The sequence below is a fragment of the Halictus rubicundus genome, chromosome 15 (assembly GCF_050948215.1).
Source record: "Halictus rubicundus isolate RS-2024b chromosome 15, iyHalRubi1_principal, whole genome shotgun sequence".
Lineage (NCBI taxonomy): Eukaryota > Metazoa > Arthropoda > Insecta > Hymenoptera > Halictidae > Halictus > Halictus rubicundus.
In genome coordinates, this window is record NC_135163.1 from 7,224,680 (window position 1) to 7,243,926 (window position 19,247).

Below are 19,247 nucleotides of genomic sequence, written 5' to 3' on the forward strand. Positions count from 1 at the left end.
AATTCTGAAGAAAAGGTAATGAAATCTTTAAAATATCGAGAAGCAAATTTGCATTCATACTGTGAACGGTACGCAATCATCAAGTGTACAAAAAAAGATGGCTATAACTCCGGAACAAGGTCACTTTTTCGTTGTTTCTACGACTATAGTCCGCACCGTTGAAATGGGTGGCACATGTCAGCAAAACACCCTGTACAGTCAACAACGAGAACAATCGATCCAACGAAGATTCTTCTGCAACAAACATGAACACAATAATGTAGTCGTTTTCTTTCATGAATGAGGTACAGTTAAGTGCAATGAACCGTTAACACCCCTTACACACACATACACACAATATATAGATTAACATTGCGATGAAAAATAAAGTGCAGCGACGAATGTAACTGGTCCTCGTTGTTGAACAATGAACAGGTCGAGAGATCAACGGCACGACAACGCGTCCCCGACATTGTGGGTACGTGGATCACGGTAGTGAGCATTGCAGATAGGCTAAAAATGAGGACGAAAATGGTTAGTAAAATGTTTTAGGAAAGCATTACGTTTATTTGCGAAAAAAGATTCAATGTTTTTGTCAATTAACAATGTATAATAAAAAAAAAAAGTCGTTCTCGCGAGCATTCGTTCACCGTCGGTCGGTGTGTTTTCTAGTCGGCTGTGGTATTGTTTTTTCTTTTTTTCTCCTTTTTCGCCACCCTTTGCCAAGCTGTCTGTCTGTGCAAAAATTGCATATGCGAGTCATGGGTATAGTCATCACGCACGTTGACGCATGCGAGCAGAACACTTGGAATGTATACGATCAAAAAACGGCGAGAAAAAAAAGACGTTAATATATATATATATATATATATATATATATATATATATATATATATGACATATATATATATCTATATATATATATATGGAAAACGAAAATGTTGTAGACAGCTAGCTCAGAGTTTACATAATTAGCTCTCACTCTCTCTTTCTCTCTCTCTCTCTCTCTCTCTCTCTCTCTCTCTCTCTCTCTCTCTCACTCTCTCCTATAAACGTGTTTTCTCTTGTTAAGTGTTACTCGGGCTCGATACAGAGACGGTTATGTGTTTTTTTTTCTTTCATTCGTTAACGAGCGTAAACGCAAAATAGTTGCAGTGAATATAAAAAACAGTGACATTCATAGGAGTACAAACGGTCGTCCGCGTCTCTTACATAAAGTTTATCAAACTTTTGTGCCAAAAATACGCCCCCTCTAATTATATGTCTATACAGGGCTAACGTAAGTATACTATCGAAATTCCCTTCTCTTTTCTCTGTTTTTCTCTCTTTTTCGTTCTCTCCTCTTCGATATGAAACTTGTTCCAGATTTTTTTTTTTGTTTTGTTTTGTATCTATCTAAAGGTTCAGCTTCTCACGCAAAAAGCACAAAGTCTATTGATCCTCCTTCCGGCTCGTTTCGTACATAAAAATCTTGTCAACTATATCAGATTATATTAGTCGCTGCAAAAAGATCTCCCGTCTGCCGTTCAGTTCTTGAACGATTCGACGTTCGTCGGTAAAATAGCTGCACTTATCACCCCCGAACGAGGGTGTACGTTCGACAGTGTTCAATGAGACGTTCGATGGAGCCTCTCCACGAAAGAAAATGAGAAGTGTCTACTTTTGTTACTTAAATCAAATCTGAAATCATTGGCTCGGTGGACACGAAATGCCCGACTTTGGAATGCAGATGTGACGAACCCTTTTGACCTAGAAACACCATTACAGTCTTCAGGTTTGAAAGGAAAAAGTTCAAACGACCTCCGGAATCACTCCTCTCGAGGAAGTGCAACGTTTTTGGGACACCCAGTATACCGTTTTAAGGCTCAACGTTAATCAATGCGATTGTATGACGGTAAATGAACGCACTATTCCTAGAAAAAGCTTGAAAATGTTCTAACGAATGAAAAAAAATCTTAGTGTGGAACAAAAAGAAAATTCAATTCCCACCGCAACACAATCAAGAAACTTGACAGAATCTGTTGATTATAATGGTGCTCATCTCGATCAACAAGGTTCATTTAGAAAAGAGTTGTTTGTAACGTTACAAATCGGACATTTCGTACGCAACAACCTAACATATTCTTTTGTAATTGTTAACTCCACTGGAAAGTACTGTTTTTTTTCCATGACTTTTGCACACTTAAAGCTACAATTAATAAAAGAAAATATTTCTTAAACGAACTACTACGAAAACTAACTTTCCTCGATCACGTCAACAAATAAACAATTTTCATCGAAAATCACTGTAGAAAACAGTCTTGGGAAATACGTCTCACATAATTCGCTGCCACAGTCTTCAATACTATCAATGTTTCAATTGAATGTACAGAATTTATAGACAAAAGTACACAGTTCAAGTTGTGTATATTAATTTTCTCGATCGAATTCAATATCGTCCCCCCTCGCCCCCGGTAAAATGGTCGAAGTACTATACTTTGCTGAGCCCCTTAAACGTAGCGATGGAGTCGAACACGTTCCGCGTTTGTTCAAGTGTACGCAAACCGTTGCACGCATCGTGTTGGTGTTCATCGTGTCGGTGACCGTAAAGCAAGCCCCACGCGTCGAACGTGTTTTCTGCAAGTATCGAGATCGAGGTTGCTCGGATTGGTTTTTTTTTTTTGGTTGTTAATGTTTTGCTGTTTTTTTTTTTGGTTTGGTTCTTTTTCTTTTTTTTTTTCCAGTCCTTCGATATAGCGGCGTTTACAGCACATTCTGTTTTTTGTAAGTAAATGTAGACAGACTCTCTACGATCTACTAAGGATGCTCGGGATGCTGTATGACAAGCTGTATCTGTGTAGGGCTGTCTTGAGGTGATTTGAAACTGGTGTGACGGCGTAGGAGACTTCCTATCCCTCGGGAACCCCTCAATGTACCCCCGCCACCGCCAGATCCCTCGGAAGACACTGATCCCGTCCTAAATTAGGGACACCCCGATATGGTATACACACAACAAACAAACAAGCGCAAGCATGACATTTACATTCGTACCTTGAAAAGCTTTCCTTCGTCTACGCACAGCGTTCTCTCGACAGAGGTTCATTTCCCAGCGAAAACGCCCGTTTATTTACAAATTTTTACATCTTTCGAGTCATTGGCGCCCCCTTCTTTTGTTTCGTTAACGCCCAACGCACAACACTAAATTTACAGTACAAAGAACCATCCAATATGTACAGTACGAAATAAAATTTACAACACAACGTACAGTTGACAATATTTGCTTTTGCGTTATGAAATTACCCACAGACGATCACTAGTGGCCAACAAAAAGCACGACGAACAGATTCAACGCTCCCTGCGGTCGCTAAAGCGAATTGTTAGTACAGTGATTGAACAGTTAGTTGGCAATTTTCCTTTCGTCTCGGTCTCCACAAGATAATTCATAACAGTTCGAATGACTTCTTTACTCATTGTTGAGTAGTGATGTTGAAACGGCTCTCGTCGAGAAAACACTGTGCACATCATCAACGTACGTGTTACATCGCACGCGACATTCAGTGCCAACTTTTAAAAAAGCGAAGGACAAGCGTGTCTTCTTAACTGTGGTACAACCGGAAAAGAATTGCAAAATACAACAACGTGACTGTATTGCAACGGTCCAACAACAATGTTCACATAAAAGATTCTTCTCTCCTCGTTGTATCCACATTTATCAAGACACCCTGTGTTGACTTAATCTTCCCCGTAAATAAAATGGAGGACAGATCACGGGAGTCGCGGGTGTTCTTGTGTCACGTGTCTCGAAAGATATCCTAATCTACGCGGTCCTAAAACTAACAAAAAAACTCAAACAAAATTAGTTATATCAGGTACAACGGTCATACGGTTGCAACGAGAATTGCAAAATTCTAAATTCTGGAATTTAGTTCACAGTTTCGCCGTTGTTTCTCGCAGATGGCGCCACAAGCGCTAATTTTTCTAACCCGATAGCTCCAGACAGGTGACACAAGATTTCTGGACCTGTCCCGCACTGGTTTCTCTTAAAATGGTGCAAATATCGAACAGACACGACAAACAATCTAAAAAAATAATGTTCAATGTAGAAAAACGATGTTCAATATAGGAAAACAATGTTCGATCCGCGTTCACAGACTCGACCACTCTAATTACCACCGAATGAGAGATAACGTTAATGGATAACATTTACTAAATTGACTTTAACGAAGTTCTGAAAGACGGTTATGCTAAACATGCTCATTAATGATTATTAGTTGTTTCCTGCAATCAGAGCACAAGCTGTATGCAATGGATCAACGTCTACGGAACTCTGGTTATACTTTGAATTCTGTCCAGCTGATTAGTATAGCAGCGAATCGAATTACGATATATATATATATACTGTGTTACCGTTTGCAAAGCTTTTTTCAATTGCGAATGCTTTTATTGCACACGTTAATTATTGCGGATTATAGAAATCTCTCGAAGCAAAAACTCAAGCGACTCGACAATACTTTTAACCCGTGTAAAAATTGATCTGTTTGTTATACACAGCTCGATCGAAGCGGTTTGTCCATTTACCTATAAATATATAAACAATGTATAAATGTACTACGTTGGTTCTTTCGGGAAATACCTTTCCATTCGTGCAGGAAGCGGCTGGTTTCTATTCTCAAATACCGTTTCACACCGATAGAAGAATGGGCAACGTGACGGACATCGTAGTATGAACAACTATAAAGCGGACCTGTGCCGGTCACGGACAATACTCACTCTTTCGAATTGGCCTCCAGGCTGCGTCTGCGAAGCTCCTCGATACTCTGACCGGTCTGTTGCTCCCATGATAACTTCTCAGCCTCGAATGCTCGCCTCTTCTCATCCAGCTCGCGGACCTGCTGCTCCAGGGAGCGTCTCATCTGCTCGTGCCTTCTTTGCAACTGGAAAAACATTTTTCTTCCTTAGTTAACGACCCTGTAACTCCAATAGTTACCTCAACAAAGGCTGAAATGATTGAAGCCAGGAAAACTAGGGCCTAGAACTAATCTTCAAAAAAGAAAAGAACCAAATCGTATGGTCTAATATTTAAAAAATGATCGTCTTTTTAAGAGAGAAATATTATTTGTTTCTGAATTTGGTCTCTGAACTAATTGGCCATGCTCAAGAGAAATTTTCTTTTAGATTTCAACTTGTATGAAAAGTTGACGTTGATACGTTAGTTGCAATGATCACCGGATACATACATCTGCTTCAGAGTCCTTGAGCTTCTGCTTCTTCTCTCTAACTTTCATCTCGAACACTTGCTCCATGTCAATCTCCATCTTCTTCATTTTGTTCTCGTGCTCCCTCTTCTCCTCCTCCAATTGTGCCAACGGGTTCCTATAAAATAGACGAGAGTAACTTGAATTCGAGGTGACTGTACCTCAAAGAAACAAATTATCTATCTTTCTGGTTTGTGTATGTGTGTGTGTGTGTGTGTGTGTTCTTTGAAATCTATCTACACGGGAAGGGGGCAAAAAGAGTTTTATTTGTTGAATGGGTGTGAGTACTCATCGAAGGCGCTAAGTAGTGTAATATAAAATTGGAAAAAGTATACAAATATTTTTTTCAGTCGCCACTTTCACTTGGGGGGCGAGAATGAACTTGAAATGTACAATATCCTTCTTGAGGGTGATTTCCACCCCCAAAGTGTGATCAGGAGACTGCAAATTTTAATTTGTTATATACACACAAACCGATTCAGAAAAATCTGTTTTTCATCAGAAAATATTTTTTCGAGTTTCATACTACACCGAAGTATCGTTAAAATTGGGCCACATGGTACCCGAGAAAAGTCTGTTCTAGAAAGCAAGCAGATTCGGTATCGTATACCTAACGACGCTAACTATAGGTAGCAACATGATGTTGTTGAACCGAAAATGACAAAGTTTTATGAAAAATATTGTCTAATGCAATCTACTTACAGAAACTAAATGCTCGACTTTCGAGGGTTCACTGCCACTGCAAGTCTATTCTATCCTGAACGGAATGCACACAACACCGGTATAGCTAATCAATTAATCAATCAATTAGTTGATGGAGTGAACCCCCGTTCAACTAAATACACCTATATAGACACTATATGTATATAGTACGCAGTAAATGGAAACTGGACAAGGCTTGTGCACACAAAACTATATTACACGATACCCTGGCCTTATTGAAAGACTTACCACACTGTCATGAAACTGTTCATCACTCCTGGGGGGCACAAACTAACCAATAAGAAACCAGCATTAAAATTCAAGTAGAGGATGCACACCGTTGGAAATATGTGTTTTTTCAGGAGCACTTTCCTCTCTAGCTTATTTTCTATGAACGCGCGCCTTAAACCAGACCGCTAATTATTATTATTATTCAACAATCTCATATCTTACTCGGTCTGTATACAATGTTCTCTTAATAGTTTGCATGCACAAGCTTTTCGAAATTCTTCACAGTAAAAAATCAAAAAAACGCTACAAGCATTTTGTCAATCGTTTTGCGCTAAAAACGAAAAGTAAAACTGATGTGATCGACCTATTACAGGATCGTAGTGTTATATTCACCGTATATTTGTACTGTTCTGTATCATATTGATCGACCTGTACTCGCTGACCTGAACGCGCACTTTCAATTTCAAAAATAAACTGGACGGTATCTCCGAAGTCGGTTTCGTTTTCGGTGAACCTGCAGAACGGCTAGGGTAACGGACCCAATTACTGTGGGCCTGCCAATCACGATTACTATCCAATTACAATTATGCTATGTAGGTAGCTGTTTTGCAAGTTCACCTCGGTCTCTAGTCAAAGTATAGAATGTTCTGGATAGGGCTTGCATATTCGTGTACAGCTCACCTATTTGAGACTTTCGTCGGCTTTCCATCGACGCCGATGCCTGCCAACGTGCGACACCGGAAGTTCTCGTAGTGCACGTTGTTCGTCACGTCTTTCAAGTCTTGCAGATGCGTTCTGATTACCATATTCCGAAGGGCGATGAAATCGCAGTGCTCCAAATTCTCCACTGTCGAACGAAAAAGGACGTGAGTTGCATCGAACCTCGGAATAATCAATAACGTGCCCCAACGAGGCAACATAGTTGCGTGACTTCCACAGATTTGCATGAAACAACTTCGCTCGAAAGCTGTTTCCACAAGAATCATAGTCTATTTTCGCCCGCATTTTTTAAACGAATACAATTTCCTCGGATTCAGTTGAACAGTTAGATTCCTCGGTAAAGGGACCCAATTATTGTGGGGGTACCCATTACTGTGCCTATATTAATTATTTTTAAAGCGTAATGAATATTACAAACGAGATATTAAATTTTTTGTCATTAAAATAAGATATTACATATACAAGTAACGAGCAAAACTGAGTCTACACTATTTGAAGCAACATAACTTTTTAAAAGCGAGATCAAATGACTTGAATTTTATTGAGAAGTTAGAAGGACTAGTTTATTAGACGAGGTGTAAAAAATTTGAATTGGTCGGAATCGCAAAAGAAATTAAAAGTGCGATTAAAAAATTTTTCCACTTTCAAGCGTTTATAACTCGTAAACGAATTAACCAATATCGGTGAAATTTTCAGCATGGATATAATTTATTCAAGCGAATCAAACACATTTTTTAAATTTTCAATACAGGCTCAGATAAAAAAGCCAAAAAAACCAACTTGTACTATTTCTTTTGCGATTCCGACCAATTCAAACTTTTTTCAAAAATTTTGTACACCTCGTCTAATAAACTAATCCTTCTAACTTCTCAATAAAATTCGAGTCATTTGATCTAATTTTTAAAAAGTTATGTTGCTTCAAATAGTGTAGACTCAGTTTTGCTCGTTAATATTCAGTATGCTTTAAAAATAAGTATAATATAGACACGGTAATTGGGTCCCTTACAGTTTTGGTGTTTAAAGAGTCATGCCAGCTAGAGTAGTTTTCAAGTTTTGAGCCCGTTTCTAGTTTTGATAGTTCCCAGAGGGAAAAGATGAGTCAAGTATTTTCATAGGAGGTGCTTTCCAGCAAAGTTGCTTCGTATTCTGTGAATGCCAGTTCGGTATGTTCTGTGGCAAGCCAGTTTTAAATTTATTAGAGTAAGCACCTTCCGCGATTCCCCAAGGATACTTCCTTCCACGAACTTTCCTACCGTCCTGTTCGACGACGGTATTCGCGCCCACCACCGCAAACGGTACCCTATCTCGAAGAACTTTATGCAGTTTGCTCTCCTCCTCTTCCTCGACTTCGGGAAACTCGTAGATCTTTATCTTGTGTTGCGCGATCTCGTTCAGAATCTAAACAAGTGGGAACGAAACCTATATTTTCGCAGATGACAGAAAGTTATCGGATAAAATGACCGATGAAACCTTATCCCTCACGAAGCTCAACTTTATGAAGCGAATCTTGCCTTTAACACTAGGTTTATGGAGCACTAAAACTGACTATTGTAGTACATGATAAAAATAACGAGGACGTATCCATCCAAATTCTTGTTATCTTTTTAATAACACATACCCGAAGAAATGAAAATTTCCCGGGGTCCCATAAACCCAGTGTCAAACCTCAAACTATGAGATTAGACTGTTCTATATGATCTCTTTTAATTATGTTAATTTTAACTCTTTGCACTTGACCGTCCTCTTAAACGAGATTGTCCAACGGACACTCGGATGTCTCTTTTGAAAGGAAATGAAAAGATTGCTGCCAATTACGGCCTCTAGAAGATCTAAGAATTCTTGATTCATCAAATCTGCCATCAATACAATCTCAGTACGGATAGGTAGCTTGGTAGTTGATCAAACAGGTTTTTCAATAGAGAAAAATAACGTTTTGCTAGTCTCCAGTTTCTTACAATTGACGGAGAACATTTTTATCTTGCCTAAAGATCCTCGATGATCAAACAAAGCTGACCCGGTGCAAAGAGCTAATCGTTGAAGATTCAAGCTATCTCTCAAGATCCAGTTTCTTACAATTGACGGAGAACATTTCTATTTCGCGTTAAGATCCTCGATGATCAAACAAAGCTGACCCGGTGCAAAGAGTTAATCGTTGAAGACTCAAGCGATCTCTCAAGATCAAGGCGCATGACAACGAGAGCGGACGTACTTGTTTCTTAAAGTGAGCACATTCGTCGGGCGTCATGGTGTCTGCCTTCGCAATGACAGGTATGATGTTCACTTTATCATGAAGACGTTGCATGAACTCGACGTCTAATGGTTTCAAGCCGTGGCCCGAGGGCGCGACAAAGTAAAGACAGCAGTGCACCCGACTGTCTGGTATCTGTCTTCTGACTACCCGGGACTCGGCGTTCAGGAACTCCTCGTACTTCGACTCGATGTACTCGATCACCGGCACCCAACTGAAAATCAGAATCCGTGAATGTATATTAAATCAGCGACTCTGCAAGCGCATCTCAAAAAATCTTGTGCTTATTTGAAACGGGCGATTCCTTCAGAAGTTCTACGTTACCAATTGCTGTTGTCAACCGCGTCGCCGAAGCCTGGTGTGTCGACGACAGTCAGAGTGAGGTTCACGCCGTTCTCCTTCAGCAACACTTTGCTAGTCTCTACGGCTACAGTCTTTTTAATCCTAAGGCTAGGACCTGGATACTCGGCGCTGTATATGTCGGCCAGGAACATCGAGTTGATCAAGGTCGATTTGCCCAGTCCCGACTCCCCTGAAAACCACACGAGCAAACGTTAGTTGAGTTAGCTTATAATGCAAGTCTTTCTTCATGGTGCGTTATCGTTAAACCGCGGATTTTCTTCCAAACAGACCTTAGCAATACTGACTACATCTTCGGGAATTGTTGACATTTTGTAAATGAAAAAAATATGGGAATTGCTCAAAGATGCAATGTTTCGGTTAGGAACAGTGTATTCCTAAGATATATTAGACCGTGCTTCGAAAAGAATTGCAAAGATGCTTTTCAGTTTGCGTTCAAACACGAGCCACAAGGTTTCAGGGGTTTGGCGGAGTTTATGGCAATGGGGAGACGCGCGTACAGTTTTCCTTTTTTTTTTTTCAGGGCACGGCTCTAAATACCAAACGGTGCCCTGACCTTTCGGTCTGGGTACCTTGAACTGGCCGAAGAGCCGCGCCTTCTCTCTCTCTCAAGGCTAAGCACTTCAATTGCTCTATTTACGGAGAAAACGGGGCTGTTTATAACGGCGCTAATAATAGCCGCGGACCGCCTATATTCTCGAATTTCAAACTTTCAATCCCGGCCAACGTTCGTCGCGATAACTTTCGCGCCACTGCGCTCGCCGTTACCGAATAACAGTGGCGAGAGAGGCCCGGAATGTTGAAACCGGAAAAACTTATTCGCCGTTCTCGCTTTCGCCGATAACAAGTGTGGCACGCGAAACCCTCTCCTCAGAATTTATCCCAATTATCTCGCAACTCCGTTTCGAGCAACCTCTACGCAAGCAACGGAGAGAGAGTTTATGCATTATTTTTATGCATCGCAAAAGTTAACCCTCCGCACTCGAATGGTGATTCTCGAGCACCACTAGAAATTATTGTGGGATTGTTTCAAAGAAATTACAAAAAATATTACAAAGTATTTGTTACATTACAAAATTTGTATCGGATAGATTACTATTATTCATAGAAATAACTAAGCCAAGTACCTTACTCCAACCAACCGATGCAAAATAGATAATTCAGAATACCTTCAACAGGCACTCTTCCGTTATCATCAAAAATATCTAAAATTTCATAGCAGAATGTTTCTACCGCTATTGTCACAGCTAACACACCGATAGTATTATTCATAGAAATAATTGAATAGATTACTATTATTCATAGCAATAACTAAGCGAAGTACCTTACTCCAACCAACCGATGCAAAATAGATAATTCAGAATACCTTCAACAGGCACTCTTCCGTTATCATCAAAAATATCTAAAATTTCATAGCAGAATGTTTCTACCGCTATTGTCACAGCTAACACACCGATAGTATTATTCATAGAAATAATTGAATAGATTACTATTATTCATAGCAATAACTAAGCGAAGTACCTTACTCCAACCAACCGATGCAAAATAGATAATTCAGAATACCTTCAACAGGCACTCTTCCGTTATCATCAAAAATATCTAAAATTTCATAGCAGAATGTTTCTACCGCTATTGTCACAGCTAACACACCGATAGTATTATTCATAGAAATAATTGAATAGATTGCTAAACATTTGAATATTATATGTGGTGATCGGATCAGTCTCGTACGAATCAAACGAAAATATTCTAAGACGGAAGAGAAATCTGGTTTTAGAATGAAAATAGTGCAAAGGGTTAATAACTGAGGTATCAAACTGTGAAGGCATTAGAAGAATTTAGAGATATCGATATCATGTCGTCCCATACGTGTTGCTCCAATGTTTTAAATTTATTTTTCTCCAAAAGAGATTTTCGATGCGTTTTCTGATGCAGGAACGGATCGGCTAGTTATCTGGCCGGCGCTTAACGGGGGAATGCAAATGAGAGCCCCTGCTACTTCAAGACAGCCCTAATCTAGCCGGGTGAAACCGGCGAGTTCTGCACGTGTTAAGCAGATGGAAGTTCATAAGGCAATATCCTCGGTGAAATTGAAATACCAACCGGGAGAGGAACGGGGATATCTCTTTGTCTCTCGATCTCGGGAACCTCGTCGAAGGAGGAGGAGAGAGCCAACAGAAAAAAAGAAAACACACACACACACACAGAGAGAGAGAGACACATATACAAGCGAACCGGCCATTGTACGCCCATTTACACAATGGACGTTAATGAAGGGAGTCGCAGGACGTCGTGCGATGCAATTCCGCCCGCCGTTCCATTCGCGAAAACGAATTCAGTTCAGTTCAGAATAAACAGAGTATACACGGCAGAAAGCCGAGTGGATCGTTTTAACCCTTGGAACCGGGGAATGTTATGGACGGCTGCGCAGCCTGTCACGCCTGGGTCCATTCAGACCCCCCCTGCTGCCCCGCTCGTCAGCTTTTCCGGATATACACATTCTCATCAACGTTTTTAGATGGACTTTTCAACCTATTTCTGCCTTGGATCCCCTCACAATGCTATTCGTGGCTCGAATACCGAACGAAAATGTAATAAATGAGCACCCCGCAGAGAATACAGAAAATAAACATAAAGGATTATTCTCTTACAACAATTTTTCATCTCTCTTTTTAGACCCTTACGACAAAGCGCCATCTTTTACCTTTAAATCATGCCCAGAAACGTTCCAAAATTCTTAGGGGAATACGTCGGAATTAGTATCAAGAACGCAGACTCGGTTCACGATACACGTATCGATGACTCACAGCGTATCGCTTGCTGTTTCTGCATAAAAATGATTTTGCTTGGACAGGCATTCTTGTCAAATTCCACGTACCGACCGCGAGAGAATGTGATTAAAAGAGTTCCATTGAGAAAAGAATGTATGGCGTGCTATATCACGCTTCTTGTTCTGTACCAAGGATTCTTCATAAAGTTTAACTTGATTTCTAAATTTCTTCCAGTTCAAAATAATCTCGAAACGAAAGCAAAAATAATCTAATATACACGCCATGTTACTCTCTGCAACGTTAACAGAAATCTGTTCAATAATTCCTCGTGGATGCACCTTTACAATCTCAATACAGTGGTTTCTCTATATATGTCGCCAGGGCCTGGATTATAAACGTCGCCGAATTATCCCCACCACCGCGGGGTATACCCACGGAGCTCGGGAGGCCTCGGACGCAGAGGAGTGTAAACATAACTCGGGTATGTCTCCTGGACGATACAAGACGCTGGGAAGACCCGTGTTGTTGACTTATATCGAGAATTCACTGTATTCGTAAATTAAAAATATTAGAATCCATCGTTTCTTTGGATTTTGTTAAAAATATTAGAATCCATCGTTTCTTTGGATTTGGTTAAAAATATTAGAATCCACCATTTCTTTGGATTCTGTTAAAAATATTAGAATCTATCGTTTCTCTGGATTTTGTTAAAAATATTAGAATTCATCGTTTCTTTGGATTTTGCTAAAAATATTAGAATCCATTGTTTCTTTGGATTCTGTTAAAACTATTAGAATCCATCGTTTCTTTGGATTCTGTTAAAACTATTAGAATCCACCATTTCTTTGGATTCTGTTAAAAACATTAGAATCCACCATTTCTTCGGATTTTGTTAAAAACATTAGAATCCACAGTGTCAAGGCGCACACGTGGAAGATAAAAATACTGATCCCTTATTTGTACCACCTACTATATGTACACGTGTCTTCTAGCAGTCTACGAGCGACAAAGGCGTTTCAACAAATTGTAGAATGAGGGGAAACAATGAAGGGGCTCGAAGGGCGACTGACCTACGACCATCAGCGTAAAATCGAAGCCCTTCTTGACCGCCTTTCTGTAGACTTGATTGGGCAGGTTCGCGAACCCGACGTATCCGTCGAGCTCCTTCGGCTTGGTCAGCGGCGTAGGTCTGGGATGATGAAGAACGGCTGCCTCTTTGTTGCTGTCGTTGTTGGTCCTGTTCGAGTCTCGTTTGTTGCTGTCGATCTCGGGGCCGTCGTTTTGATTCAGGATCACCGTCGACGAGGGTAGCCGGGGCTTGGTGACCGGCGCCGATGAAGAGGTCACGCTCGTGTAACCGGTCGTCGGGACCGACGGCGCCGTGTTCGGCGACGCTAGCGTCGTCGTCGTGCTCGTCGTCGTCGACGTGCTAACCGACGACGGCGCCTGCGACGGAGGTTGCGGGGGTGGCACCGACGGTACCGTCGGCGACGATATTAGACCCGCGTTGTCCCCCTTGAAGAACAGCTCGCGCTTCGTCTGTATCTGCAACAACAACATTACCTCTGTTAGCACACCGTTCATTTTACACACAGTTTTTGTTTTTAAGTATTTGGGATTTTCTCAAGAAAAGACAATATGCGTGGGATTTATCAGCACTGCAAAAATTAGCTTAGAGAAATCTGAATCGTGACTATATATTTTTATACCAGTTTGGGAAACGATTACTATTCTAACCCTTAGGACTCGAGTGGCGACTCGGAGGCATTGCTGTATCATTATTCAAAATATTTTTCACATTATTAAATTTGTTTGTATCTAATAAATTACTAAACATTTTGGTATTGTACGAGTAAATTGCACCATTTCCGTATGTATAACATGAATAAATATATATATATATACAAGGGCAATATTCTAGGTCAGAAGAAATGTTTCGTTTTCAAGTTAAAATAGCTTCGAGTGCGAAGGGCTAACTCCGTTAGATGTACTTTGCTAGTTACTTGGTTTATTGCTCGCTCAATTTTGCAGTCAGGGATGAGATACTCTAGAAATGGACTGCGGGGGTTTTCTGCAATTTGTGACAGAAATTAGTGGATAAAATATGAGCAATATTGGAATCATCGAAGAATATTCCTTTCAATTTTCCTTTTGAATGAACCTGAGTATTTATGAGATATTTAATGACGACTTCAAGCGTTTCCAACATCGAATATCTGGATAATTGTAAAGATAGGCGACTGACTCGGGTGAATACGGCGGGGGTAGCATAAGCTAGGCGACGGGAGCCGAGTCGCCAGCCTAATGCGAATCAGGCGAGCCGGGGAGATATTATTTTCGAGCGTCGCCGACTGTTATTGGCGCAGATGGATATTTCTCGGGCGGATACGGAGCCATGATACGCGGATCAAGAGTAGCTTTAATAAAGCAGAACGAGAGAGAGAGAGAGAGAGAGAGAGAGAGAGAGAGAGAGAGAGAGAGAGAGAGAGAGAGAGCGCCTGATCCAAGCCGATACGGAGAGCTATTTCCTCATCCCCCGATCCGGCGACTGTACAGAGTCGCGAAATTGTTCGCAGTGGCATGAACGTGGAAATTCCAGATGTCGCGAATTATAATCGTTCGAGCGTCTCGGACTCGGAGAACCGAATTTCTCTCGTGTATCATTATTGCATCCGGCGAACTATGCCGGCGCAAATCGGCCCGTTAATGCTGTCCAGGTGGAATACGCGACCCGTGATTTGCAACGTTCGAGAAACTTTATTGCCTCGGTCTTATTACCAAACACACGAGATTTCGCGGTCCAACGGACTGCCATGAACGGCAATTATGCGCCGCGTGCTCCCTCTCTCCGAACGGACAGTCGTTAACTCGAACGGCTAATCGTTTACAAAGTAACAACAGATTCGGCTCCCACCGTAACTCGTTTCTCGACATTTCATTAGCAAATCGCGAACGTTGCGCGTCTTTAACGGGCCCGTGTACCACCCGAAAATCTGTTCAGAAAAACTGTTTATGCATTTTACGTGGCAGCAAATGCGCAAAACATTATTTGAGAGATATAATGAATGTACGAATTTATTGGAGAGGTGTGATACCCCGTGATGCTAATAAAATGGAGTGAACATTTTTTTTCGCATATGAAGATACTGTAAAAGATTTTTCTTTTTTTAGGAAACGTTAAGCAACTCCTTAGCTTTATTTTCATATTTTCTTTATTACGTAAAATTGCCAAATGTTGGAGTTGTATAACAATATCTGACTCCATGTCCAGCAAAACGCTGGTAACTTCTACCCAGCGGTCAAAATTGACTGGAATATAAGAAACAACAAATTGTTGTGTTAACTTAAACGAACATAGATTATCTTCGATGTAGCGTACGATTTTTGGATAATTTTGGAAAACGGCGACTGTTGGAAACGGAGATATCATCTTCGCCGGGAAGAATCAACTTTTAAAAATGTGTAATAATTAGAATTTATGCAAAATAAGAAATGTTTGCATTGATTGTAAGACACAGGAGCGAAATAAAAGTTTCTTTCTTGCTTTAATTATTTTATTCAGCTGAAACCAATACGCTGATGTCCTTAAATCTTTTTCATACGTCCACTGCGTTAAATTGTGCTTACCCATTTTTGCCATAGATGAATAGAATCTGCAGTCTAGTAATAATTTAGCAAATTAAGGTATAAAAATGAAAATGTATGTACTGAGAATGATCGTCGAACGAGTTCCTATGTAGCCAGAGACTGTGTTCTGGGTTGCTATAAAATCGTGAAAAATCGGGGTCTCGCGATAGCAATTTTCTAGTTCACGTTGCATATTTCATTATGCAGCCCCTAGCCGGCGGAGGCGAAAGCGAGGCGCGATCATGTCCGAGCGGTGCAATTCGCGCGGTCGGATCAATGTTCGCCACTAGGTTAATGCTATAACGGTCTGGTAACAATTGTACAGGCCTCGGGTACGAACAAACGCCTCGTTACGCGGTCGCTCGCAACGAAACCGGAATCGAAACTGGATCAAACGCCATTCTGATTTCATTAAAGGAAGAACAAGGCGGCCAAGGGGGTGGGTGGCGGCTCCGGGAACCAGGGGGTTGAAACACGGTCGGATCGAGCGTGACATTTGCTACGTTGCTGCGCTAGTTCGACCCCGAACAGTATGTCTCCCGCAAATTCGATTTCTCAGGACGATTCGTCCTCGGTTGGCGCAGTCCTTGTTTGCAAAAATTCACCGTTCCCGCTGAAATCGCGTTTCGACAAGAGAGAAAAAAAATATTACTAGCGCTCGTTATCTCGATGGTACGCGGTTTGGTCTGGTATGGCACGGTATAACAATTGGACTGCGGATCTTTGTGCAAAATAACAATTTTCTACCCGAATTCCATCAGACTGGAGTGAAATAGAAATTTATTTTCCTTCTTAATATATTTTTAATAGGTTGAAAATAATGTAACAGTATTTAAACATTTTTCTAATGTTTCTACCGTTTTAAAGTACGCCTACTCATTTTTTTCATAAATGCACAAAATCCGCAGTCTAATGATAATTTAGAAAAACTGGGGCACAGACTCGGTGGCATAAATTTTTAATACAGGCTCACGTAAAGCAGCTGTAAAATAAAACTATTAACATTTTCTCTGTGATCCCGAGCAATTGCGATTTTTTCAACATTTTTTTCGCGTCACTTAGTAAACCGATTGTTCTAATTTCCCCCCCAAAAAATGAACCAAGTAGTATGGCCCAATATTGGAAAAGTTATCGTCGTTTTAAGAGTGTCCGAGCATTAATCGCTGTAAATATAAATCCACAGTATTCCCTCCGTAATTGTCGCCACGGTCTCGGCCGTAACTGTCCAATTTAGAAGAGAGAACTAAGTAGTATGATCAAATATTGGAAAAGTTATCGTCGTTTTAAGAGTGTCCGAGCATTAACGAGAGTCTCTGTAAATATAAATAGCAGTGATCCACAGTATTCCCTCTGTAATTGTCGCCACGGTCTCGGCCTTAACTGTCCAATTTTTAAAGAGAGAATTAAGTACAACGGTCCAATATTGGAAAAGTTATCGTCGTTTCAAGAGTGTCCAAACGTTAATCGCTGTAAATATAAATCGCAGTGATCCACAGTATTCCCTCCGTAATTGTCGCCACGGTCTCTGCCGTAACTGTCCAATTTAGAAGAGAGAACTAAGTAGAATGATCCAATATTGGAAAAGTTATCGTCGTTTTAAGAGTGTCCGAGCATTAATCGCTGTAAATATAAATCGCAGTGATCCACAGTATTCCCTCCGTAATTGTCGCCACGGTCTCTGCCGTAACTGTCCAATTTAGAAGAGAGAATTAAGTATAGAATTTCCAATATTGGAAAAGTTGTCGTTGTAAGAGTGTCCGAGCATTAATCGCTGTAAATATAAATCGCAGTGATCCACAGTATTCCCTCCGTAATTGTCGCCACGGTCTCTGCCGTAACTGTCCAATTTAGAAGAGAGAACTAAGTAGAATGATCCAATATTGTAAAAGTTATCGTCGTTACAAGAGTGTCCGAGCATTAATCGCTGTAAATATAAATCGCAGTGATCCACAGTATTCCCTCCGTAATTGTCGCCACGGTCTCCGCCATAACAGTCCAATTTTGTCTCGATTGCTGTTGTTTCGAGCACGATGATCGCGTGTAGGCGCGCAAGAGGGAGCGTTATATCGCGGCATCGGATCAACAGACGCGGTCGAAAAAAACACAAACAGGAGGACAGAGGGACGAGATAACAGCGCATCGCGGAGCCAAACGAGACTCGGTGCGCTGCCAGCGATCGATATGCTTTGCATAGAGCAAGACGGGTCAGGTTCGAGTGGCGCAGTGTCTTATGAACATCCGGCCGGAAGTGGCCGCTGTCCGAAACACTAAATACAGGGCCGTGGCAATAATAACGCTCATCGACTCGTGATCCTCCTCGTCCCCGTGCGTTAGTCGCAGTCGAACGACCATGAATGAACCAGGCGAATTTGTTTCCTCCGGTTCCGGTTCGCTATCGAAGCCATTTCGCGCTATTGAGTCGTCGGCGGACAGCGGATTTTTATGCAAAATAAAAATCAACGTGCAGAAGCCACGCGAACATTTCAGGAATTTTAACGAGCTCGGAATATTGTAACTGTGCCTTTAAATTCGAACGGTTTTATTGTTTTGCAATCGATTCGGGCAATTTGACTGGAACAGTGGAAAGATAAAAGGAGTTTAATATCATCGGTGCGTTATTAGTAGACTGCGGATTTTATGCGTTTGCGACAAAAATTAGCAGGTGTAATTTGAAGTGGCAAAAATATTGGAAAAATTTAAATGTACTATTATATTATTTTCAATCTGTTAAACGTAATAAGAAAGAAAATGAAGTTCTGTTTCACTCCAGTTCGTTGCGATTGAGGTAAAAAATTTTGCATAAAGATCCGCAGTCTAGTTATTAGCAAATTTTCGGTCGGTTCCAGTACCTTCTAACTAGACAATTTTTATTCTGCAAACAGGTCTACAGGTCTGTTCAGGCGATTTTTATGTATTTCTATACCAAATTGTTTGGATCTTGGAAGAATTTAGGAACACTGTTGTGCATTCTCCTCAATTCATTTTGTTATAAATCTATCTATCCGCAATTTGTCATTTAATCTCTGGTTCAACCACAAACGCTTCCTTCCGTTTTGTTACAACATGCAGTGGTGGACGGATGAAAAATATTCCGTACAAAAATTATATTTTCCATCACGCGATGAATAATGCAATTTACGATGCTATTAAAAGCGCTTTTTTCATTCTCATACTTCGATAAGAGCTCAATGTAGCCGGGCTTTCACTTAAAAATTGACTGTTTCAATATCGTCTACAAGTGGTTGCAATAATTTTATCGTCCACAATATTTCATTTAAATTCGAACATTCATCGATCGTCGCATTTCTATAAAGAGAACTACAAAGACATAACACAATCATGACTATTACAGCTTAGATTGCAAAGAAGAGAGAG

General features: G+C 40.7%; 1 protein-coding gene and 1 long non-coding RNA gene across 10 annotated transcripts in view; one reads left to right on the top strand and one right to left on the bottom strand.

Moving 5' to 3' along the window:
* Pnut (septin 7-like protein pnut) overlaps positions 1-19,247 on the bottom strand; it is a 60,778-nt gene that overhangs the window by 7,398 nt on the left and 34,133 nt on the right. For 3 of the 9 annotated variants that reach the window (XM_076800865.1, XM_076800866.1, XM_076800867.1), the window contains 9 exons: positions 13,316-13,790; positions 9,439-9,646; positions 9,076-9,328; positions 8,075-8,264; positions 6,828-6,993; positions 6,165-6,206; positions 5,196-5,331; positions 4,729-4,892; positions 1,079-2,935 (listed from right to left, as the gene is read on the bottom strand). In XM_076800865.1, the coding sequence (XP_076656980.1) occupies positions 2,776-2,935; positions 4,729-4,892; positions 5,196-5,331; positions 6,165-6,206; positions 6,828-6,993; positions 8,075-8,264; positions 9,076-9,328; positions 9,439-9,646; positions 13,316-13,790 (1,794 nt within the window). In that variant the 3' untranslated portion in view covers positions 1,079-2,775. Of the gene's footprint in view, positions 1-1,078; positions 2,936-4,361; positions 4,537-4,728; positions 4,893-5,195; positions 5,332-6,164; positions 6,207-6,827; positions 6,994-8,074; positions 8,265-9,075; positions 9,329-9,438; positions 9,647-13,315; positions 13,791-19,247 lie in introns of those variants that run through there. The other 6 variants (XR_013083455.1, XM_076800869.1, XM_076800870.1 and 3 more) reach the window with 5 other exon arrangements.
* LOC143361518 (uncharacterized) lies at positions 72-713 on the top strand. Its single transcript, XR_013083473.1, has 2 exons — positions 72-294; positions 370-713. It is a non-coding gene; the product is annotated as an uncharacterized LOC143361518 (long non-coding RNA).